General features: G+C 35.1%; 1 protein-coding gene across 4 annotated transcripts in view; it reads left to right on the top strand.

The window, feature by feature from the left end:
* LOC141405144 (uncharacterized) overlaps window positions 1–23,386 on the top strand; it is a 136,414-nt gene that overhangs the window by 24,126 nt on the left and 88,902 nt on the right. Inside the window, exons 1-2 of one of the 4 annotated variants that reach the window (XM_073989174.1) lie at window positions 1,975–2,089; window positions 2,161–2,248. The exons of 2 other annotated variants lie outside the window; for them this stretch is intronic. In XM_073989174.1, coding sequence (XP_073845275.1) covers window positions 2,024–2,089; window positions 2,161–2,248 — 154 coding nt within the window. In that variant the 5' untranslated portion in view covers window positions 1,975–2,023. Of the gene's footprint in view, window positions 1–1,974; window positions 2,090–2,160; window positions 2,249–10,678; window positions 10,908–11,039; window positions 11,167–23,386 lie in introns of those variants that run through there. One more of the 4 variants, XM_073989171.1, reaches the window with a different exon arrangement.

Genomic DNA, 23,386 nt, shown 5'->3' on the forward strand with positions numbered 1-23,386 from the left:
GGATTTCATAATATTTTGTCCAAATTTAGTTTAAGTTCGAAGATGGGTTATATCGGTCCACTCCTTCCGGTACCTCTCCCACAAAAGTTCGAAAATGTTCGGAAAATTTGTGCCACCGATAACTCTTGAAGGGAATAACCAATTTGGTCCACACTTTGTACATCGTGAAATTTTTACCGGATCCTTAAGGCCTCGACACATAAGAAGCATGGCATTCTTGCTTAAGTCATATCTGATAAAAGACTAAAGACCAAAGACCAAGTTCAACCTAATGAAAAGATTTCAGAATCACATTTGAATTAGGTCGAACTTGGTCATTAGTCATTTACCAGTAGTGGGATTCTCTAACGCATTTTTTGGTTACCGACAAAAATCGGTAAAATTAAAATCCTTATAATTTCGGTAATTAACGATATTATTCCGTAAGTTAACGACCAATAAAAAGTAGTCGCAAAGTTCTACCGATAGCAACAGTGTTGTCAACTTTTACTTCAACTTTTCATTCATTATTTTTCGTTTTAATTTTACCGATTTTTGTCGGTAACCAAAAAATGCGTTAGAGAATCCCACTACAGATATGACTTAAGCAAGAATGACATGCTTCTTATGTGTCGAGGCCTTTAGAGTACCTCCCCTACAAAAGTTCAACATTTGTGTCTACGTTAAATTATCCTTTGGAAATGTATACCGATGCTGTTCATTGTGGTCCTGTTTACGGCGATATTATTGATCTGTTCCAGTACTGCAAGAATCTACTAATTTGCACTATTTTTTCGATAACATAAAAGAAAAAATGTTATCGTAGTAAAAAGTAGTTGCTTATTGCAGGTTCTGGAACACAGCATATGTTTTCCATGGACAAGTCAATACTTCCTGGCATACTGGTCCAAAAGTTATACGATGACCCACTGAAATGACTAGTGGGCACGATATCTATCGAAAAGATATGACTCGAAAAATAAGGTCATCTTCTATAATGGATTATGTCGGTCCGTTCCTTCAAGTACCTCCTCCGCAACACTTTTGAACTTTAGTCCTAAACTTTTTTGTCGGCAAGTTCAAATGTCCAATGTATATACACTTCGGCTCATCTGAATAGAACCAACCAAATTTGCCTACAAATACCGTTATATCTAACGATAGGAGCGGAATTGAAAATTATATTTTTGTGGAAATGTTGAGTATATAGTACTTTTTACTCGCTTTATGAAAAAATGTCAAAATATTGGCATGTTTTAATGGTTCACCAGGATAGAACCACCATAGGAGTTTGCACAAATTCATTGTCAGATGTGTGTGTGAAAACTTTTACAAAAACTACTTATAATTATAACTAACGGCTGTGTGTGTCCAATGCCAACAAATATTGGGCAAAAAATTTGTATTAGGGTCTTGAAATATACTATTATCTCTCCTATCGTTAGATATAACAATATTTGTAGGCATAATTGGTTAGTTCTATTCAGATGAACCGGAGTGTATCTGTCAGCAAAGGCGACTTACCCCCTGTTTTTGTAACTATTTTTTGTTCGTTCGTCTATATTCGTAATAATTTGGGCATCCATAGCTCAGCCCCTAGATGACATACAGACCTAATTCTTCGTAGACACGTTCTATATATAGTTAAGAATTCCTCATTCAAAAATCAGCGTTCCACATTTGCGCTAAGGCGAGTAAATCGATCTACAAAATTTGACAATTCGTGTGAGAACAATAAATGCTTTGTTCCAGAACCTGCAAGAAGCTACTATTTTTTACTACGATAGCATTTTTCTCTTTTTGTTATCGGAAAGAATAGTAAAAATTTGTAGATTCTTGCAGTTCTGGAACAGACCAAAAATGTTTTACAAAAACAGGGGGTTATACTTTTTTTCTTGTTATACCAAATTTCTTTCGGTGTATATCATTTATTGACATATTATTATTTTATCGACTTTCTATAATCGTTTTATTTCTTTTCCAATTGTCCTTTCGTCGTAATGTCAACAACATTCCAAAAAAATATTTTTCAAAATTAACTTTAATGGACGCATTTTATATCTATTGTTTCGATTTGTTTCTATTCATTTCTTTTGTATTTCTGATAAAAGTGAGTTGAACTCTTGGAACTTATCTAAATTTACTTCCGAATTTATCTTTTGGTGTTGGTTTGTGTTTTAGTGGTTGGTGAAATTTCTCCACAGACACCAATGCTCGGCAATATGTGATAGTTTAGCCTTTGCCCATTATCCATGGCTTAGGGGAAGAGGTTAGTATGGATAAAATTATTTTCTTATTTGAAAAATTTGTAATCAAACGGAAGAATTATAGTGTTGTCACCACTATGAATGACTACCGCACCATGGAATAGGTTAAAAATGTAGAACTAAGTCGGTGATCAAATTAAGGCAGTGTATTACTGCTGTTATAGGAGATAATCTTGCTACATCTGATACCTGTCTCTATATGACTGTTATCCCACCATCGTCATATAATACTATTCATAAAATCCCTTAAACTTTTGTTTGCGTATATACTCCGTCGAACAATGCCGATAAATAGAAAATTTTGAAGTTGAATTCTTTAAAAAAGCAACAAATAACAATATATCAAGTAACATGATAAATTATTAAAGAAGTGTTGAGTATTTTCAAAATGAATACTAGTTGGGAACCTAAGACTAACGTGGTTAGAAATTGCGATTTTATGTCTATAGTGGTGCAGAGTGTAACGAATGCAATTTGTGTGAAAAGAGGTAATTATAAGTGTATAGTCCGCGCTCGGCATTTTTAATCAATATAACATTATCCAAAACAAAAGTTTTGTGTTGACGACATATTAATCATCAAAAGTATGTAGGTTGATGTCAGGGGAAGTGGGGAAAGATTGAAACATGTCCCCCACTAAGTGGCCTATATTTAGTATCAAAATATTTTTAAATCAAAATTGTCCATAATAACAATGATAATCATTGTATTCTAAATAAATATTATCTTTAAATAATTGATTGTTTTTAGCGATTCAACTGACGTCTCTAGTTGAGAAAAATTTAATATATTTTACACTGTGCTACAAATGGGAAGGAGTCCTATAAAAAATATATCAGGTTTTTGGCTAAAAACTAAAGTATAAAATATAATATATAATATCCCAGTAAAATTTGAAGGAAGGGGTTCCATGCGATGACGTGATTTCATGGCATCTTTTCATTAGCATTAGAACCAATGCAAAGGAAGTCGTCAAAGATCCGATCTTTTCATCAGCATTGAACCCATTCCATCGATCCAATAGAGATGAATTTTTTGTTTTTATTTATACACTTTTTTCTAAAATGTAAGAATAATTATTTACAATAGACTTGATGTTGTCGGAGACTCGAAATCACAACCAACGTTGTCAAAACTCTCGTCGTAATGATAATGCCATTGCAAAGGGTTGGTGAAAATGACATGCCAAAACATTGGTGAAAATGACATGTCAAAGCATTGGTGTAAATGACATGCTTAGGATCCAAAAATGAATAACATCTGTTGGGGTTCACGCTCATATAAAATTCATCGATGAAGATGCTAAAAAGATGGCATGCCAGATTACTTGCACCCAAGGTTTAAAAGCCAGCATCTAAAAACATTAGCATTAGCTAAACATTAGCATTAGAAGTACAGTATAAAATTTGAAATATAAAATATAAAAAATATAAACTATAAAATTTAAAATATACAACAAGTAAAAAAGTATCAGTCGGCTTTTCCGACAGAGATATATCCTCAGCCTATGTATATTGAAACAATTTTTTCCCAAAATACGTATGTATTTAGGGCGTTTGAACCGACAAAAATGTTGATTAGTAAAGGAATGGATTGACATAGACCGTTATGGAAGTGGCTCTCCAGCCACAACATATGGCGCCATAGGGGTTTTTACACTCTTCGGGCTGTTTGCTCAAGAAGTATGGACTTGCCCCTAAAAAAATTTTACCATCATAATTGAGGCAGCGAATGCAAGTTGCTTCAACAAAAATCAAAGTGATTCGATATCAGGTCTTAAAGTGAACTTATCCGAAATTTTGTGTGGGAGGTACCGGATGGAGTGGACAAATATAGCCCATATTTGAACCTGATCTATACCTTGTATATTAGGATGTGTAAAGTATAGACCAATTCGGTCACTTCCTTCAAGAGTTACCGTACGAGTTACCGTACCTGAAGGAGTGGACCGATATAGCTTATCTTTGAACTTAAACTATGTTTGGACAAAATATTACTAAGGCTAAATGTTGGACCGAATCGGCAGATCCGTTCTAGAGTTATCTTGCGCTCCAACTACCTCACACGCTGTCATAGGGGTTTTTTGCAAGTTTCATGCTATTTTCTCAGGAAGTATGGACTTGCCCCTAATGAAACTTGTACCGTCGTATGGAGGGTAGTGAATACAAGTTGCTAAAACAAAAATCAAAGCGATTCGAGAGATGGCCCTAAACTGAACTTTTTCGAAATTTTGTGTGGGAGGGACCCGAAGGAGTGGACCGATTGGGTTCATAATCAAACCTTATTTAAGTCTGGTGCACGTTTCACGATGGGCAAAGTATGGACCAAAGCGGTTACTCCCTTCAAGAGTTATCGTTCGCACAAATTTTCCGAACATTTTCGAACTTTTGTGGGGGAGGTACCGGAAGGAGTGGACCGATATAGCCCATCTTCGAACTGAAACTAAGTTTGGGTAAAATATTACGAAAGCCAACATTTAAACCGAATAAGTTTATCCGTTTGAGAGTTGTCGTGCGCTCCAGCCAGACAGACGGACGGACATTTCTCAATCGACTCCAAATTGTCTGAAACACATTTCGTCCAAACATACTTGTGGTCTAAAACCATTATTTGGATGAGGCACATTTTGCCCGTATGAAAGTGTATATACCCTCGTTAGCATAAATGCTGAGGGTATAATTATGAATATAATATAAAAAATATAATATATAAAATAAAGAATATAAAATAAAAAAATATAAAAAATATAACATCTTTGTGTTTATTTTAGCTTTAGTCCATATTTTGCTGTATTCAAGTATTTGAATAACAACAAAATGTTTTACAGTGGATATGAAATTAATTAGTTGCGGGCGGAGGGTAGGGAATACTATAGTTTCAGTTGTCACCAAACAACTTCATCAGTTCCCTTTTCCGCCGACTCTGTATCGATAAACAGGTCAATAAGCCCCTCCGCCCGCAACTAATCAATTTCATATCCACTGTAAAACATTTTGTTGTTATTCAAATACTTGAATACAACAAAATATGGACTAAAGCTAAAATAAACACAAAGATGTAAAATTCTGCAGTCCAACAATAAAAAACGCCAACAACAATAATAGGCATCAGCACGGCCTTGTTGATCAATGCGTAATGCAAAAACAACAACTTTCTCGTTGTTTTACCCCCGCTTATTGAAGCAACAATCCTATGTTCGTATTCTTTGCAAAGCAAAGACGACATAAAAACAGTGGTGGATATGAAATTCTTTAGTTCGACTCAAATTGTAGGGTAATCAGCTTTAGGGCCATATAGCAAATTTCTCATTTTGTTTAATTTGCTGGATGGGCTTATTGACCTGTTTATCGATACAGAGTCGGCGGAAAAGGGAACTGATGAAGTTGTTTGGTGACAACTGAAACTATAGTATTCCCTACCCTCCGCCCGCAACTAATCAATTTCATATCCACTGTAAAACATTTTGTTGTTATTCAAATACTTGAATACAACAAAATATGGACTAAAGCTAAAATAAACACAAAGATGTAAAATTCTGCAGTCCAACAATAAAAAACGCCAACAACTAAAAAATATAATATATAACATGTAAAATATCAGATATAAAATATAATAAAAAATATAAAATTTAAAATATACAATAAAAAATATAATATAAAAAATATTAAATATAAAATTTACAATATAAATAATAATATAAAAAATATAAAATTAAAAATTTTAAATATAAGGTATAAAATACTAAATATAAAATATCAAATATAATATATATAATATAATGATAAAATATGAAATATAAAATATAAAAAATATAAACTATAAAATTTAAAATATACAATATAAAATATAATATAAAAAATATAAAATTTAAAATATAAAATGAAGAATGTAAAATAAAATATATAATATATAACATGTAAAATATATGTTATAAAATATTAAATATAAAATATAATATACAAAATATAATAATAAAAAAATATATAATATATAACATGTAAAATATAAGATAAAAAATTTTAAATATAAATTTTATTATAAAGAATATTAAATATGAAATTTAAAATATTCAATATAAAATACAAAAAATATAAAATATAACAAAATATACTTACTTACTTAGCTAGCCTTTTACAGAACATTTGTTCCATAAGCCTCTTAGTTCGGCTTATGGAAAAATCTCCTATCCTCTCTGTTTCTTGCCGTATTTTCCCAATCTGCGATATGTATCTTTCTCATATCTCGTTTGACTTGTTCGATCTAACGAAGCTTTGGCCTTCCAGATATACGAGAACCTCCATGCGGCCCGTATTTATACGCCTTTTTAGCGTGTTTATCATCACTCATTCTTATTACATGGCCTAGCCATCGCAATCCTTGTATCTCAATTCGTTCAACTACATTGATGTCATTGTATAGTTGATACAGCTCGTTGTTCATACGACGCCGATATTCGCCGTCAACACAGATTGGCCCGTAGATCTTTCGAAGAATTTTTCTCTCGAACACACCAAGCACTGCCTTATCTGCTTGAGCAGGTACCCATGCTTCGGAACCATACATTAGCACGGGTAGTATCAGTGTTTTGTAAAGTGTTACTTTTGTTTGACGAGAGGTGGCTTTATTCCTAAACTGCTTACTAAGCCCAAAGTAGCATCTGTTAGCCAACACTATTCTTCTTCGTATTTCACAACTGATGTTATTTGTTGTGTTTATGGCGGTGCCGAGGTAGACGAAGTCCTGTACTACCTCAAAATTGTAGGTACCAACATTCACAGATGGTGCGGTGTTAGTGGATATATTACGCGTCGATACCATCAACTTGGTTTTTTTAGCAGATTCTCTTTCGACTTTTGCAAAGGTGTCAGATACTTCCTTTACCGATCGACCCATGATGTCAATGTCGTCGGCATAAGCCAGTAACATATGGCTGTTCGTGTATATCGTTCCATTTCTTTTGACCTTCGCGTCTCGTATGACCTTTTCCAGCAGGATGTTGAATAGATCACACGACAGGCCGTCTCCTTCTCTGAAACCTCTTTTGGTAATAAACTCTTCGGAGAGGTTCTTTCCTATTTTAACTGAGGGTCTCGTCTCAGTTAACGTCATTCTACAAAGCCGAATGAGCTTTGCAGGAATACCAAAATCAGACATGGCATGGAACACTTTTGAACGTATAGGGCTGTCGAATGCTGCTTTATAATCGAAGAAAAGATGGAAGGTGTCGATCTGAATTTCTTGGGTCTTTTCCAGGATTTGTCTCAAGGTAAATATCTGGTCAATGGTGGATTTGCCAGGTCTAAAGCCGCACTGATAGGGTCCAATAATTTCATTGACCATAGGCTTTAGTCTCTCACACAATATGCCAGATACTATCTTATATGCAATCGGGAGCAGACTTATGCCCCTGGAATTGGAGCACACAGTCTTATCACCCTTCTTGTGGACTGGACATAGGATGCTCACGTTCCAATCGTCGGGTACGCGTTCTTCCTGCCAGATGGTGCTAACTAGCTGATGCATACACCTTATCAGCGTGTCGCCTCCGGTTTTGTACAGCTCGGCTGGTAGGCCATATGCTCCTGCCGCCTTATTATTCTTCAGCCTGTTTATTGCTGTCCTTACCTCATCCTGGCTGGGCGGTATACATTCCATACCATCTTCTGAGATTGGATCTGTGGTATCTTCGCCATCTTCACTGCTATCGGATACCAACAGTTTGGAAAAATGTTCTTTCCATATCCTGAGCACACTATCTGTATCAGTTACCAAATTACCCTGTTGGTCTCTACAGGAGGATATGCCTGTACCAAAGCCTTCAGTTTGATGCTTCACTCTTTGGTAGAATTTTCGGACTTCGTTCTGTCTCCTGTACATCTCTATTTGTTCACACTCCCTCTTTTCCATCTCTCTCTTTTTCCTGCGGAAAAGACGTTTCTCCTCTCTCCTTTTCTCCCGATACCCCTCTCGTGCGCTACGCGTTGCTACTGATTGTAAAGTAGCTCTATATGCCGCATTTTTTTCTTTGGTAGCAGTACGGCACTCCTGGTCATACCATGGATTCTTTGGTGGAGGTCTCTGGTATCCAAGTACGGATTTTGCGGCTGTTTGCATGGAGTGGGCAATATTTTGCCATTGTGCTGATATGTTATCGGGACGAGAAGCGGTTTCATTAAGCAATTGGGTCAGTTGAGTGGAATATGCTGTGGCTATCTGTTGTGTTTGCAGCTTATCGATGTCCAACTTTCGTGTTGTGTCTGTCCGTGCTTTATTTGCAACGTTTAGACGGGTACGTACCTTTGCTGCTACGAGGTAATGGTCCGAATCTATGTTTGCTCCTCGGAACGATCGTACATCCAACACGCTCGATGAATGCCTTCCATCTATCACAACGTGATAAATTTGATTTATTGTTCTTTGGTCTGGAGACAGCCAAGTGCCCTTATGAATATCGAGATGCTTAAATCTGGTACTGCTAACTACCATGTTTTTGCCGCTGCGAAGTCTATCAGCCTCATTCCATTGTCTGATGTTTCACTATGTAGACTGAATTTCCCGACTGTTTGTCCAAAGATATTCCCCTTTCCAATTTTGGCATTAAAATCGCCTAGAACAATTTTAATGTCATGGGCAGGACTACGGTCATATGTTTCTTCTAAGCGCTCGTAGAATATATCTTTGGTCTGTTCGTCTTTGTCTTCGGTTGGAGCATGAGCGCAGATAAAGCTGATGTTGAAGAATTTTGCTTTTAATCGAATTGTAGCAAGTTTTAACCTCTGACCAACTACAAAACCGCAACCAAACTCATGCTTTGTATCATGGCAGCTATAATACAGTGCGTCACCTTTACGTGTTGTTGTGACATCTTTCCCAGTCCATCGTATTTCCTGTATGGCAGTAATGTCGGCCTTGTACTTTTCAAGTACATCTGCCAGCGCGTAAACTGCACCTTCTCTATAAAGAGTGCGAACATTCCAGGTGCAGATTCGCAGATCATCGTCCTTAAAACGTTTGCGGGGGTCGTCAACTTTAGAGGGGTTTGTTTTTCTTTTCTTTCGTTTTTTCATAGTAGGCTGCTTTTTTCTAGGTGGGGGGGGGGGTTACTAGCCCGGCGCCCAAACCCAAGTTTTTAACGTTCTTATGGGTGAACGCGCGCACTTGTTAGCTCACTACCTTTAACGGGTGTTAACGGCAGCTCCCCAGGTGACACCACGGGGAGGTCAGTGTCCAATTGAGATGAGAGAGGGACCAAGATAAATCCTGGACTTTACCATGTTAAAGCCGGTCAGGACCGTTCCTTGGTATCTTTCATCCCCTACGTCACCCTACAAAATATAGAATATGAAATATAAAATATGAAAAAAATATAAAATTTAAAATAAAAAATACAAAATTTAAAATAGAAAAAAATAAAATATAAAATATGTATAAAATATAAAATACATATAAAATATAAAATAATAATATAAAATATACTAATAATCCACCCAAAATAATTAATATGTTGCATAGTGAAATTAATTTTTTTTAATTTCCAAAAAGTCTTCCTATTGTCTTTAAACGTTAAAAATGGTGCATTCCCTTCATTACGTTTGCACATAATTCGTATATCGTGTGCACATCTTTTGTCCTTTTGCTTTGGAAGTAGCAACATTTCCATCTTTCTTTTGACAGTTTATTTGCTTTTGCAAATAAAAAACCGCAAACAAAATCAAATCGAAAAAAAAACTCAATAAAATAAAATTTTGTTTATAAATCACACACAGAGTAAAAAATACCTATATCTTTAAGTTACGTTCGATATTTGTCAACAACAATAATCTATGGAATAAATTTTTACTGATAACAAAATTTATGCATTGCTTTTGGCTAAATGTTAATAAAAACCATTTGAATTAAAAGTATATTTAGTTAATTGGTGGATTTGTAACAAAATTTTAAATAATAAATATATAGACATATTAACTTGTTTACTTATTTATTATTTATTTTTATTATTATTTTTTATGTACGGCGATACCTACAACAGATATCACGCAACTAATTTAACAGTAAAGATTTTTTTCATTATTATTTAATCTACAAAACTTTGCTGCATATGTGGAATTGCATGGACAATACTAAGGATATAAAGAAATTTAATAAAAAAATTATCCAAATAATTGGCTTAATAAATCAGAGCCACCAATGTTTTATTTCAATTTCCTATTCAAAATGTTTTCTAATCGCATATAGGGTCCCAAGAATTCGTTTGTATCGCCCACTTCTTTTCATTTACTTTCGATAAAGTTTATCTATGACTTTGGTGCGTGGTCTCTGTGTTCTTGTTTAGTTCCCGCCCTTCCTCATCGCCTCAAATTGTTTATTGCCATTTGAGAAATTCATTTTTTTTTGTTTAATAAATTTTGCCGCGGTCAATGAAAATAGAAAACATTTTGCCAAACACAGTCATCAACATTTGTTGATACCGTTGAATTTAGCTACCAGTGAACCCTTCCTAACATACGAAGAAAGCAAAAAAAAAAAGAAAATTTAATTAATTCATTATAAATCTTAAGAATTAGTTAGGTAAAATTAAAATATTTAAATACAAAAATGAATGATTTTGGTACTTACCTAATATGGCTGTTAATAGTAATTGCTGCCTTTGCCATACTTCGAGTAAGTTGTGTGCATATTTTTGTTTTTCAAACAAAAGAATTCCGAAAAAAGAATGAAAATTTTGAAATTAGAATTTAATCTTTTTGTTGTGTGTTTCTTTGTTTTTTTTTTTCAATCATTTTGTTTGGTTAGATTTGTTGTACTGTCATGTGCAACTCTCGTACTGCCAACGAAACGCCACCAGGAGGACCTGTGAGGCGTCGAGTGGTACGACGAATTCGCATAGATCCTCCTCCACCAATACCGGGAACAACACCAGGTGAGTGAAGTGCCTAATGGAAGCAAATCAAATAAGAAATGTGTCAAAAATCGTAACAGAAAAAATTTTTGGGACAAATTTATACCTTTAATCATAACAGCTAGATAAAATGTTTTTATAAAATTTGGATTTATTAAAATATTTACCACAACTTGTCGTCAAACATTGGGGATAATATGAACCGAATAACTTGTTACAAAGTAATGTAAACAAGTGATCTTCTGCATTGCCAGTAGGCTGACCACATGGCGCAATAAGAAGGTGTTAAGTCAAAACAAGTATCAGTCGGCTTTGCTGACAGAGATATATCCTCAGCTGTATATATTGAAACAATTTTTTTCCCCAACAAACGTATGTATTTAGGGGTTTTTAAAAATTTTGGGAATTTGATCAAACGTTTTGCGGAGGAGATACTAAAAGGAATGGATCTACATTGATCTACATGTTTGCTCAAGAAGTATGGACTTACGCGTAAAAAAACGTTTACCATCGTAATTGAGGCAGCGAATGCAAGTTGCTTCAACAAAAATCAAAGTGATTCGAGAGCAGGTCTTAAAGTGAATTTATCCAAAATTTTGTGTGGGAGGTACCCGAAGGAGTGGACAAATATAGTCCATATTCGACCCGGATCTATATCTGGTAGATATTTTAGGATGTGCAAAGTATGGACCAAATCGGTCACTCCCATCACGAGTTATCGTCCGCGCAATTTTTCCGAACAATTTTGAACTTTTGTGGGTGAGGTACCTGAAGGAGTGGACCGATCTGGCTTATCTTCAAACTTAAACTATGTTTGGACAAAATATTACTAAGGCCAAATTTTGGACCGAATCGGCAGATCCGTTCTAGAGTTATCTGGCGCTCCAACCACCTCACACGGTATCGTAGGGGTTTTTTGCAACTTTCAGGATATTTTCTCAGGAAGTATGGACTTGCCCCTAATGAAACTTGTACCGTCGTATAGAGGGCAGTGAATACAAGTTGCAAAAGCAAAAATCAGAGCGATTCGAGGGATGACCCTAAACTGAACTTTTCCGAAATTTTGTGTGGGAGGTACCCGAAGGAGTGGGCCGATTGAGTCTATATTGAAACATTATCTATTTTTGGTACACATTTTACGATGGGCAAAGTATGGACCACATCGGTTATTCCCTGCAAGAGTTATCGTGCGCACAAATTTTCCGAACATTTTCGAACTTTTCTGTGGGAGGTACCGGAAGGAGTGGACCGATATAGCCCATCTTCGAACTTAAACTAAGTTTGGGCAAAATATTACGAAAGCCAAAATTTGAACCGAATCGGTTTATCCATTCGAGAGTTATCGTGCGCTCCAGCCAGCCAGACAGACGGACGGACATTGTTCAATCGACTCCAAATTGTCTAAAACACATTTCATCCAAACATACTTGGGGTCTAAAACCATTATTTTGATGAGGCACATTTTGCCCGTATGAAAGTGTATATACCCTCGTTAGCATAAATGCTGAGGGTATAAAAACAGCTGATCATCATACCAGCTGTCAAAATGCACTATTGTGAATGAAACCACATACAAATGGTAAAAACCATGGTGGAATAATAAGGTGTAACGCCAAAATGCGTTATTGTGAATAAAATACATACAAAAAGTAAACAAGCAATCCACAGTAATGCATTATTGTGAGCAAATTTGACGTTTGACATGATTTGATGTAACACCTTCTTATTCCACCATGGTAAAAACTAAGAAACAAAATGTAAAAAATTTTTGACGTTTGGTCTGAATTTAAAGAACTGATGGAAACTGAGAAATGCTTGGTTATATCTTTAACATTTTCCAACGAAAGCACTTATTTTACTTATTACTAAATAATGGTGAAAGAGAGTGTGTTTGTTGTCGACTACGAGTTCAACGCTACCGTCGACAAACGAGTTTTTTGATAAGAAAAATACGAAAATTTGTTGATAGACATTAGAGATATGCCTTTTATACAAACTCGTTTCCCTGTATCATGTTTTGATGATTCGATATATAAGATTAGGAAAACTTACATATAAGGTTATTCGATAAAAAAAAACATCACGCACAAAATGATTTCAAAATTACCAAAAAAACACTTGACCTTTAAAATATTTAAATGAAATAAAGGCGTACAGAAATAAAGCCCCAAGAAATAACGCCCCAAACGGGAATGAAAATGGACCCCAATTTTTGGGGTGTTTTTACAATTTGAAAAATTGCCCCAATACAAAAAGGCCCCAAACTATGAAATTTGGCCCCAAAAAAATATTGCAATTATGCCCCAAAATTTCATTGGGGCCAAAATGCATTTTTGAAATTGGGGTGCATTTGCAAAATGCATTATCAGCCCAAACAACGAAAAGGCAATTAGGCCCCAAAGTATGCATTCACGCCCCAAAATATTTATTCACTTAAATTTGGGGTGTAAATGAAGCCCTAAATTTGGGGTGTAATTTCAAAAAATATTTTTAAAGATATTCATTCAATATATTGTAATATGTAACTAATTGATGACTGTACTTTTTTACGATTGTAGCATGTTAAAGCCACCTAGAAACAAGCTCTTATTTTCAAGTGTACTAGCAGGCGTCTAGGAATGTGATAAAAATTAAAATTTTAAATAAAATTAAAGACGATTGCGTAGTAATCGCAAAATCTTTGGGAAGTGGATCGTCGGTATCAAGTACCGTTCGTAATGTTTTTCAGAAATATTGTGATAAGTGAGTATTTCTGTACCAATTTCTATATACATATATGTATGTATATATTTTTATAGTTTTCAGCAAGAATCACAAAGTATATATTTTAACAAAATACAAAGAAGTTTGCATCACATCGTTAGCAAAAAATTTGTGCCGGCTCCAAAAACTCCCCATCAAATAGTTGAAGCATTCATGCTCGAAAAGGTGTGGACCAATTTCGGTCTGACCAAAACCAAACAAACCCGAGACAGATTTTAACTACTCCTAACTCCAAATCAAGTCAAACAGAATTAGAAAGAAATGGAAAGTAGCTAAAGAAAATGTTTTAAAAAAATAATTTAAATAATCAAACAGAATTAGAAAAAGTGGAGAGTAGCTGAAGAAAAATATATTTAAAAAAATCGCGCGAATTTTTAAATATATTTTTCTTCATCTACTCTCAATTTTTTTAATTCTGTTTGAATTGATTTGGAGAGAAAAAATATATTTAAAAAATCGCGCGATTTTTTAAATATATTTTTCTTCAGCTACTCTCCTAATTCTGCTTGACTTGATTTGGAGAGAAAAAATATACTAAAAATCGCGATTTTTTTAATATATTTTTTCATTCCAAATCCATTCAAACAGATTTAGAAAAAAGGGAGAGTAGCTGAAGAAAAATATATTTAAAAAAATCGCGCGATTTTTTAAATATATTTTTCATCAGCTACTCTCCCTTTTTTTCTAAATCTGTTTGATTTTTTAAATATATTTTTCTTCAACTACTCTCCATTTCTTTCTAATTCTTTTTGACTTGATTTGGAGAGAAAAAATATATCTAAAAAATCGCGCGATTTTTTAAATATATTTTTTCTCTCCAAATCTCCGAATCAAGTCAAACAGAATTAGAAAGAAATGGAGAGAAAAAATATACATATTTAAAAAATCGCGCGATTTTTTTTAGTATCTTTTTTCTCTCCAAGTCAAGTCAAACAGAATTAGGAGAGTAGCTGAAGAAAAATATATTTAAAAATTCGCGCGATTTTTTAAATATATTTTCCTTCCTTCCTCCGTAAAAAAGGAAAAATAAATGCCTTAGCATTTTTAAATAGCATGGTGTTTAAAGAAAACGCTATATGCACAAATATGCTCCCAATGGAAGATGAGGTATATAAATTAAACATTGTTAATAGGTTTATCTTTTTTACTTTCTTAATGTTGCTGAAACATTTTTTCAGCACCTTTTCCTTTACACAACTGTCAAAATCTGCAACATTAGTAATAATTATTACCAATTATTATTACTTATCATATAATTTTTTGAATTCTATGAAATAAGTGTTTACTTTTGCTTATTATTACTAAAAATTATTGTTATTTTGAGTCCTTTAATTTTTTGCGCTTTTTTTCTTAATAAAGTTTTCGAAATTGCACCCCATTTTTTGATCATATCTTAATAAAAACTTTAGAAAATGCACCCCAATTTCTTGTTTTTGTTAAACACTAAAATATATTTAGGCCCCAAACATGTGCAAAAAGGCCCTAATGAAAAATTCATTTAGGCCCCAATATTATTTAGACCCCAATTTGATTTTGAAATTTTCGATTTACTTGTTGTGAAGACAATTTGGCCCCAACAGTTGAATGAAAAAAGGTCCCAAAAAGACGAAATTAGACCCCAAAAATTTTGTTGTTGTTTTTCATATACCTGTTTGGGGCCTATTTTCATTTTCAATTTGAGGTGTTATTTCCTGGGGCCTTATTTCTGTACGCCGAAATAAACGTTATTAAGTTATTAATGGGCAAAATTTCATTGTCAAAAATTCATCACCCTACTCCCCTGAAATGCCAACAGACGTAACCCTCAACGTAACTCTTTCATTTCGGGAACGAAATGTACGTAAAAACCAGTTATCGGCACCATATCTTCTGTACCACTTGTTGCCGATACATGGTTTAAACAATCCCTAAAGTCCACAGTATGTAGTAGAGTTGGGCAATCTAGTTCTCGGAGCGGATCGATCTTTCTAGTTCCTTTTCCCAAAAGGAACTAGTTGCTTAAAGTAGTTCCATAATTCCATATAGTTCCGAGATCGATATAGTTCAACGAATCTTTCTCTTTCATCGTTCTTTTCATTCCAAACAGTTGCTAGACCGATATTAGGCCGGGGCGATTTGTATGGAAGGAAAAAAGTGTTATCGGGCGCCTGGAGTTTCTGATTCTTGGGATTGTACTGAGCACAAAAGTCAACTAGACCATATGTCTACCGTGAAAATCGAGCCCCCGGATTTTGACTTGAAGTTTTTTTTCAAGGAATTTCGGATATTTTGGCATATAACAACCAAACCACTGATATTTTCGATCCAACACAAAGACAACAATTGTAGCCAAGACAATAATAAAGAACTCTCTAGTACATCGCAAAAGCATTGAAACGCTTCTTCAGGCAGTTATGGCCTCGAGAAGGTGCACATTTTTTCGGAAAATATCGATAAATGACACTGTGCTACAAAATGGGACTCAAATTCAGTGGGTGGAAAATCCCTTTTGGAGATGAAAGCCCTTGGTGGGTGTACTAAGAACCCAAAAGGAAATTTTCACCATAGGTCAAGTTTCCGAGATATCGCGTGATTAATGGTTTAATTTTGGCCCCTTAATTTGCGAGAAAATAGCTTTATATCTCTGTTAAGCGTTACTGTAGCTTCATTTTGAGATTACATGTCTTCAGTCAAATCGAATGGTGAATCTTTTTGTAGAATATTTCATCCCTCTAACTCAATTACTTCCACGTCCTTTTCGTCCTTTATTTTTTAAACCGTAGTAAAAGTACCACAAGACGAGATTTTACAGCATCCAAATATTCTACAAAAATGTTGTTCAGAAGATTTTAGGTACGGTTCTCATTGATGACCAATCGATATTTCTCCGTTTTCATGGTCCTTTTTGACATTTGCCAGTATTTTGTTGAGAAAACTGTGTTTTGTTTTTATGTATATTCGGTATTGGTCTGTGGTGCATCTGAAATACTTACCATAAATAGCTCTTGTAATGACGAACACGTTAATAACAAATTTTATTGAAGGATAGATCCGGGTATCTAAATTTTTGAACCGGATATTCTGATATCAAAACCGATTTTGGAACCGGGTTTAAGTAGCCGATTAATCGTATATGTATATCATTGGAAAGCTAATAAAATGGTCAATCAAATGACAGCAAGTAGCTGATTTCATGATTACAACTTTGTTGGTTCCGAAGCTAGAAAAAAAAAATTACGGGAACAAAGCAACAGTTAGATTCCGTATGTAGTATTGTGTCTCTAACGAAGAAATTCCCTTTGTTGACAATTTTAAGTATTTAGGAGTACATTTTACAAAACTACTGAAATTTAATAAGCACGCCCGTCTTGCTCTTAGCAAGGCAAATGGAATGAAGGCTGCTTTTTCTCCCTTATTCAACAATAAGTACCTTCCAAAAGAAACAAAACTATTAATTTACAAGGTCAGCATTCGCCCTCTCCTTTTATACGCATTTCCGATTTGGTTTAGCATATCTCCGTCTGTAATGCTCGAATTTTCTGTTTTTGAGAGAAAAATTTTGCGTTTATGTGTAAATAAAAATTTCCAGTCTTTAAATAAACGATTCCCAAATTGGTACATATACGATTTAGCAAACATTACGCCCCTGCCCACTTATGCGTTAATTCGAATATCTGTTTTTTTATCCCGATTAGCTACCTCCCCTAATCCTTTAATTGAAAATATTTTAGCGAACCAATCCAATTTTAACTGGTCAAACACTTACTACATTTCACCGTTAGGCTTCAGTGAAAGTGATTTAGTTGCAAATTTCCTTTCAGGAATTCCAAATTTTTATACAAGATCTTTAAGTAGTTCTCATAGGGGTTGATTTCCACTAGAACTTTTTTTTTTTTTGTACTTAGTTTTAGGTTTTAGTTTTAAGTCTTAGTTTGTAAGTACTAGTTTTAAGTCCAAACATCGGAGTTTTCTCTCCCTGCGATGTTAACGCTATGAGCAAGCGTGTTACCCTTTATTTTTCAATTTAAAAAATTGTCTATCGTATCACTAAAAACACGAGTTGAATCTCCTCTACCGTTATTAAAACAATACACTATAGTTTTAAGTGTGTTCAATAATGTTTGTATTTTGCTTTAATGACTCGTAAAAAGACTCAATAAATTCCAACTTCAACTTCAACTATTGTGTCTCTAACAATTGTTGTTGTCAAATTCAACAATTGTTTCTTGTCAAATCCAACAAATGTTTTTGCCAACAATTTTATTTTCTCCTTTCGGTATTTGAATGATTTTATCATTATCTTTTGTGTATCGAATCAGATTTGATAGCTCCGATATGCCTAATTGCCTATATTGAGCACTATATAGCTAAATCAAAATCCAAATCGATTTTCTGAATTTTTTGTAGGATTCGTAAAGTAAAGTTTTGGTAAAGTTTTTCATCGATTGGGTAATAATTGCGGTTTTTTTATAGAATTTTCGTGAAAATACACCTTTGGAGCCATACAAATTACTATGTAAACAAAGATCGCTCGGGTGGCATGGGATAACGTTAACCGATCGCCATAAAATTCCATATATAAAGTTTTTGGATCAAATGGAAAAATTAGGGTGTAGGAGAACCAAAAAAATTGTTTTGGTCTCCCTAATGTACGCGTTTCTTATGCCCTCCACCATAATATATGCCCTCCACATTAATTAAAGTTTTCATTCTATTTGTAGCACATCAAAATATTCGTCGGAGACCCTATATAAAATTCTAAGTCGATATAAAAACATCAATGTGTCCGTCTGTCTGTTTAAATCTAGACACAGCTTGCAATTTTCAAAATAGAACTAATAGAAGTTTCTATTAATCCTAGGATGTTTGGTATTGACAATCGACCATATCAATTCCCGTTTAGACCTCAATATCCCACTGAAATGGCTGAAATTTGGTATTTAGTCTTTGTTGGGAGTATTAAACTTTCTACATCAAATTTGCCGGTATATGCCCACGCCTTCATACAGCCCCATAGAACGGTACCTCCGTTTATCGGTATTTTGAAAGTTGTGGTCTGAATATCCCATCGAAATGCCTGAAATTTGGAATTTAGTCTTCGTTGAGGGTATAAAACTTTTCGCCTGAAATTTGTTGGTACAGGTCCACGCCTTCCTATAGTCCCCATAGAACGATTGCCCCCGATTTTCGGTATTTTAAAGGTTGTAGCCTCAATGTCCCACCGAAATAGCTGTAATTTGGTACTAAGTCTTCGTTGGCGGTATTAAATGTTCCACTCCAAATTTGTTGGGTTGGCGGGTTCACAGGTTGGCGGTTGTAGTCTCAATATCCCACCGAAATGGCTGAAATTTGCTATTTAGTCTTCGTCGGTGGTACAAAACTTTCCACTTGAAATTTGTTGTTACCTGTCCATGTCTGCATATACACTTCACCCCGGTTATTTACCTCTCTGCTTAACTGCCTTTCTCGTTTAATTGCCTCATAATCTAAATCCCCAAAAGTTTTTCATATAAATGAATTCAAACTGTCCCGGTTAATTGCTTTTCTATAAGTACCCAATTCGGATATTTACCTGTCAAATATGTTCCCAAAAAGAACATTTATTAATACTTTTCTCGGTTTATTACCCGCAATGGTATATTTCTGAGACAATCGATTTCGATGACTACGTGAATTGTGATGAAGATGCCCAGTATTATGTTATGGTGTTATGATCACAGATGAATAAATTTCTTATTGATTAAATAATATAACTTACATTATACTCTTAGACTTATTGTTTTATGTTTTGAATTATTGTTTTCTAATTGTTGTCATTTTTTGATGAGATGATGAGATTTTTGTAACTACCCACATGAGGTAGATAGGTATGCGACATTTTCGTAACTGCCTTTCCCGCATAACTACCCCAATTTTTCGGAATTTTATGAAAGGTAGTTAACCGGGGTGCAGTGTAGTCCCCATAGAACGGTACCTCCCGATTTTCGGTATTTTGGTGGTTGTTGCCTCAATATCCCACCGAAATGGCAGAAACACTCCACCTGAAATTTGTCGGTATAGGTCTACGCCTTCATATAGCCCCCATAGAACGGTAATTACCGATTTTCGGTATTTTGAAGGCTGTGGCCTCAATATCCTACCGAAACAGCTGTAATTTGGTATTTAGTTTTCCATGGGGGTATAAAATATTCCAAACAAGTAAAAAAGTGTCAGTTTGCCGACAGATATATACCCTCAGCCAGTGTGATGTAAAACTTTCACCTACGGACAGATCGAATGTTTTTAAGGTCTCTTCAGAATTTTGTGGCTCTTTTGGACATTTGAACTTGCCGACAACAATTTGGATTAGGAAATAACTGCACTAAGACACAAATGTTGTGGGGGAGGTATCCTTAGGGAGGACCGATATGGACCATTTTAGAAGTTAAACTCAATTTTGACCAAATATTAGGAGACCCAAAGTTTGGACCAAATTGTTTGCCCCATTCAAGTGATATCATCCTAGCATTTTAGTGACATTTTTAAATATTGGGGAGAAGTACTTGAAGTTGTGGACCGGTGTTGCCCCATGAAACTATGTTTGGATATAATATGAAGAAGACCAAATGTTGGACCAAATCGGTTAAACATTTCGAGAGTTATCGCGCTCTCCGACCGCCACATATTTCCCAAGAAATATGGACTTGCCCCTGAAAAAACTTTTACCGTCGTCATGGTGGTAGCGAATGCAAATCGCTTCAACAAAAATCAAAGAGATTCGAGAGAAAGTGAACTTATCCGAAATTGTGTGTGAGAGGTGCTAGAAAGAGTGGACCGATTGAGTCCATATTGGAACCTCATCTAAGTATGGTATGAATTTCACGATGTGCAAATCGAATCGGGTGCTTCCTTCAAGAGTTATCGTGCGCACAAATATTCCGAACATTTTCGAACTTTTGGTGGGGGAGGTACCTGAAGGAGTGGACCGATATGGCTTATCTTCGAAATTAAACTATGTTTGCACAAAATATTACGAAGGCCAAATTTTGGACCGAATCGGCAGATCCGTTCGAGAGTTATCTTGCGCTCTAACCACTACACACGATGTCATAGGGGCTTTTAGCATCTTTCAGTCTATTTTATCAGGAAGTATGGACTTGCCCCTGATGAAACTTGTACCGTCGTATGGGGGGCAGTGAATACAAGTTGCTTCAACAAAAATCGAAGCGATTTAGAAGCAGTTCCTAAACTGAATTTATCCGAAAATTTGTGTGGGAGGTACCCGATTTAGTCCATATTGAAACCTCATCTAAGCCTGGTAGAAGTTTCACCATGTGTAAAGTATGGATCAAATCGGTTATTCCCTTCAAGAGTTATCGTGCGCACAAATTTTCCAAACATTTTCCAACTTTTGTGGGGAAGGTACCGGAAGGAGTGGACCGATATAACCCATCTTCGAACTTAAACTAAGTTTGGACAAAATATTACGAAAACCAAATTTTGGACCGAATCGGTTGATCCGTTCGAGAGTTATCGTGCTCCCCAGCCAGCCAGCCAGACAGACGGACGGACATTGCTAAATCGGCTGCAAATTGTCTGAAACATTTCGTCCAAACATACTTGGGGTCTAAAACCATTATTTCGATGAGGCACATTTTGCCCGTATGAAAGTGTATATACCCTCGTTAGCATAAATGCTGAGGGTGTCAAAAGAATTATCAGTATAGGTCCACGTCTTTATATAACCCCCTTAGAAGCGTACTTAGTCCTCTTTGGGACCAAAAAACTTTACCCCACGTCCACGTTTCGATATAGCCCCCTTCCGATTTTCGGTATTTTGGAAATGGGAAATGGGTTTCACCGAAATGGGTGAAATTTGGTTTTTAATCTTCTTTGGGACTAAACAAACTTTCCCCCGGAAGTTTATCAGTATAGGTCCATGTTTTGATATAGCCCACCGACCATACCATTGATATCGAAAACGATATCGTTTTCGAATGTTTCTCGATAGTTTTGTTCAAAAACGACACACGAGAATGAATTGAAAATGATTCACTCGTCGCTCAGTTTAGCGAATGATTGACGATAGTTTTTACGATAGTGGCGAAAAACATTTTTGGTGGAGTTTCTTTGATGTTTCTGTTATGTGCCATTTTCGTCTTTATTTCTTTGTTATGTTTGCAATTTGATGTGTAACTGTTGATAACCATTGTTGTCTTGTATTTTGTAACATAGCCATATGTTGTGTATATCAACACATATTTTTTTATATTATACGTAGCATTTATATCAAAATTATTTGAAAAATGCAAATGCGAATTTTTTACAAAATTACAAATATTTCTCGAAACAATTTTTCTTGTGAAGAAAGACATTTGCTAAATGTTCGAAAATGATATCGTTTTCGAACTTTTGGCGAACAAAAGAAAACCACAAGAAAAAACGTTTGCCAAATTTGCCGAATGTTCGAAAATGATATCGTGTCCGAACATTTGTGGCGAACATTCGAATAATATCAGCAACTGGTATGGCGGGCACTTAAAACGGTACCCGCGATTTTCGGTATTTTGAAGGTTGTAACCATGTTTTCTAACCGAAATGGGTGAAATTTGCTTCCATCCGGAAAATTTTCCGTATAGATCCACGTTTTGATATACTCCCCACAAAAGGTTTTTTGAAGGGTTTAGCCGCTTTATACTACAGGAATATGTAAAATTCGGTATATTGTCTTCGTTGGGGATATACAACACTCCTGCAAAGAATTATCGGTAAAGGTCTCCGTTTTGATATAGCCCTCCCGAATTGCGGTATTTTCAAGGTTTTAGCCGCAATATCCTATAGAAATTAGTAAAATTGGGTAAGTGCACCAACCCAGCAAAATATGTGCCTCCAAAGATGCAGTTAAATCATATGTACAAATGATCTGGAAGTACATCAAATTATGCATTTTCACTCATGATTTTTACAAGATCGTGACTACTTAAAGATGCACTCCATTAGCACTGCATTTTAACTAACCCTTCGGCACTGCATTTTAACTATCCCTTGGGAATCGCATTTTAACTAACCCTTAAGGGTAAAATAGGATGCAGTCCAGTTTGCATCAAAAGCACGTGTTTTGATGCAGTGCTTTGGATTGAATTTAGAGTCACTCTTCGGAATGTGTTTTTATGCAAGTTCAAGAATAATAAGAACTTTATTACATTAACACAGATTATGAAATTTCTTCATTAAATTCAATCGCAACTGAGTTTGTTTCGTCCGCTCTCCATCTCTCCATCACCAGTTGAGATTTCGACAAGTACTCCAACAGCACTTCATTAGGAAATTTTCTTCTCGTGAGTTACCGTAAAAATGTTTCCAACTTTTGGTTGAATATTTTTCTTTTATATAAAAATTTTAGAAGCTGATGCACATTTTTTCTATCTTTGAAAAAATGCTGTAGTGGTAGGTATCTACAAATTGGCTTGCTTGCTAGGGATCACTAAGTAACTGCTTGTAAAATGTATCGAACGGATTG

This window comes from Musca autumnalis, unplaced genomic scaffold (assembly GCF_047663935.1).
Source record: "Musca autumnalis isolate F117 unplaced genomic scaffold, ASM4766393v1 scaffold_5, whole genome shotgun sequence".
Classification (NCBI taxonomy): Eukaryota; Metazoa; Arthropoda; class Insecta; order Diptera; family Muscidae; genus Musca; species Musca autumnalis.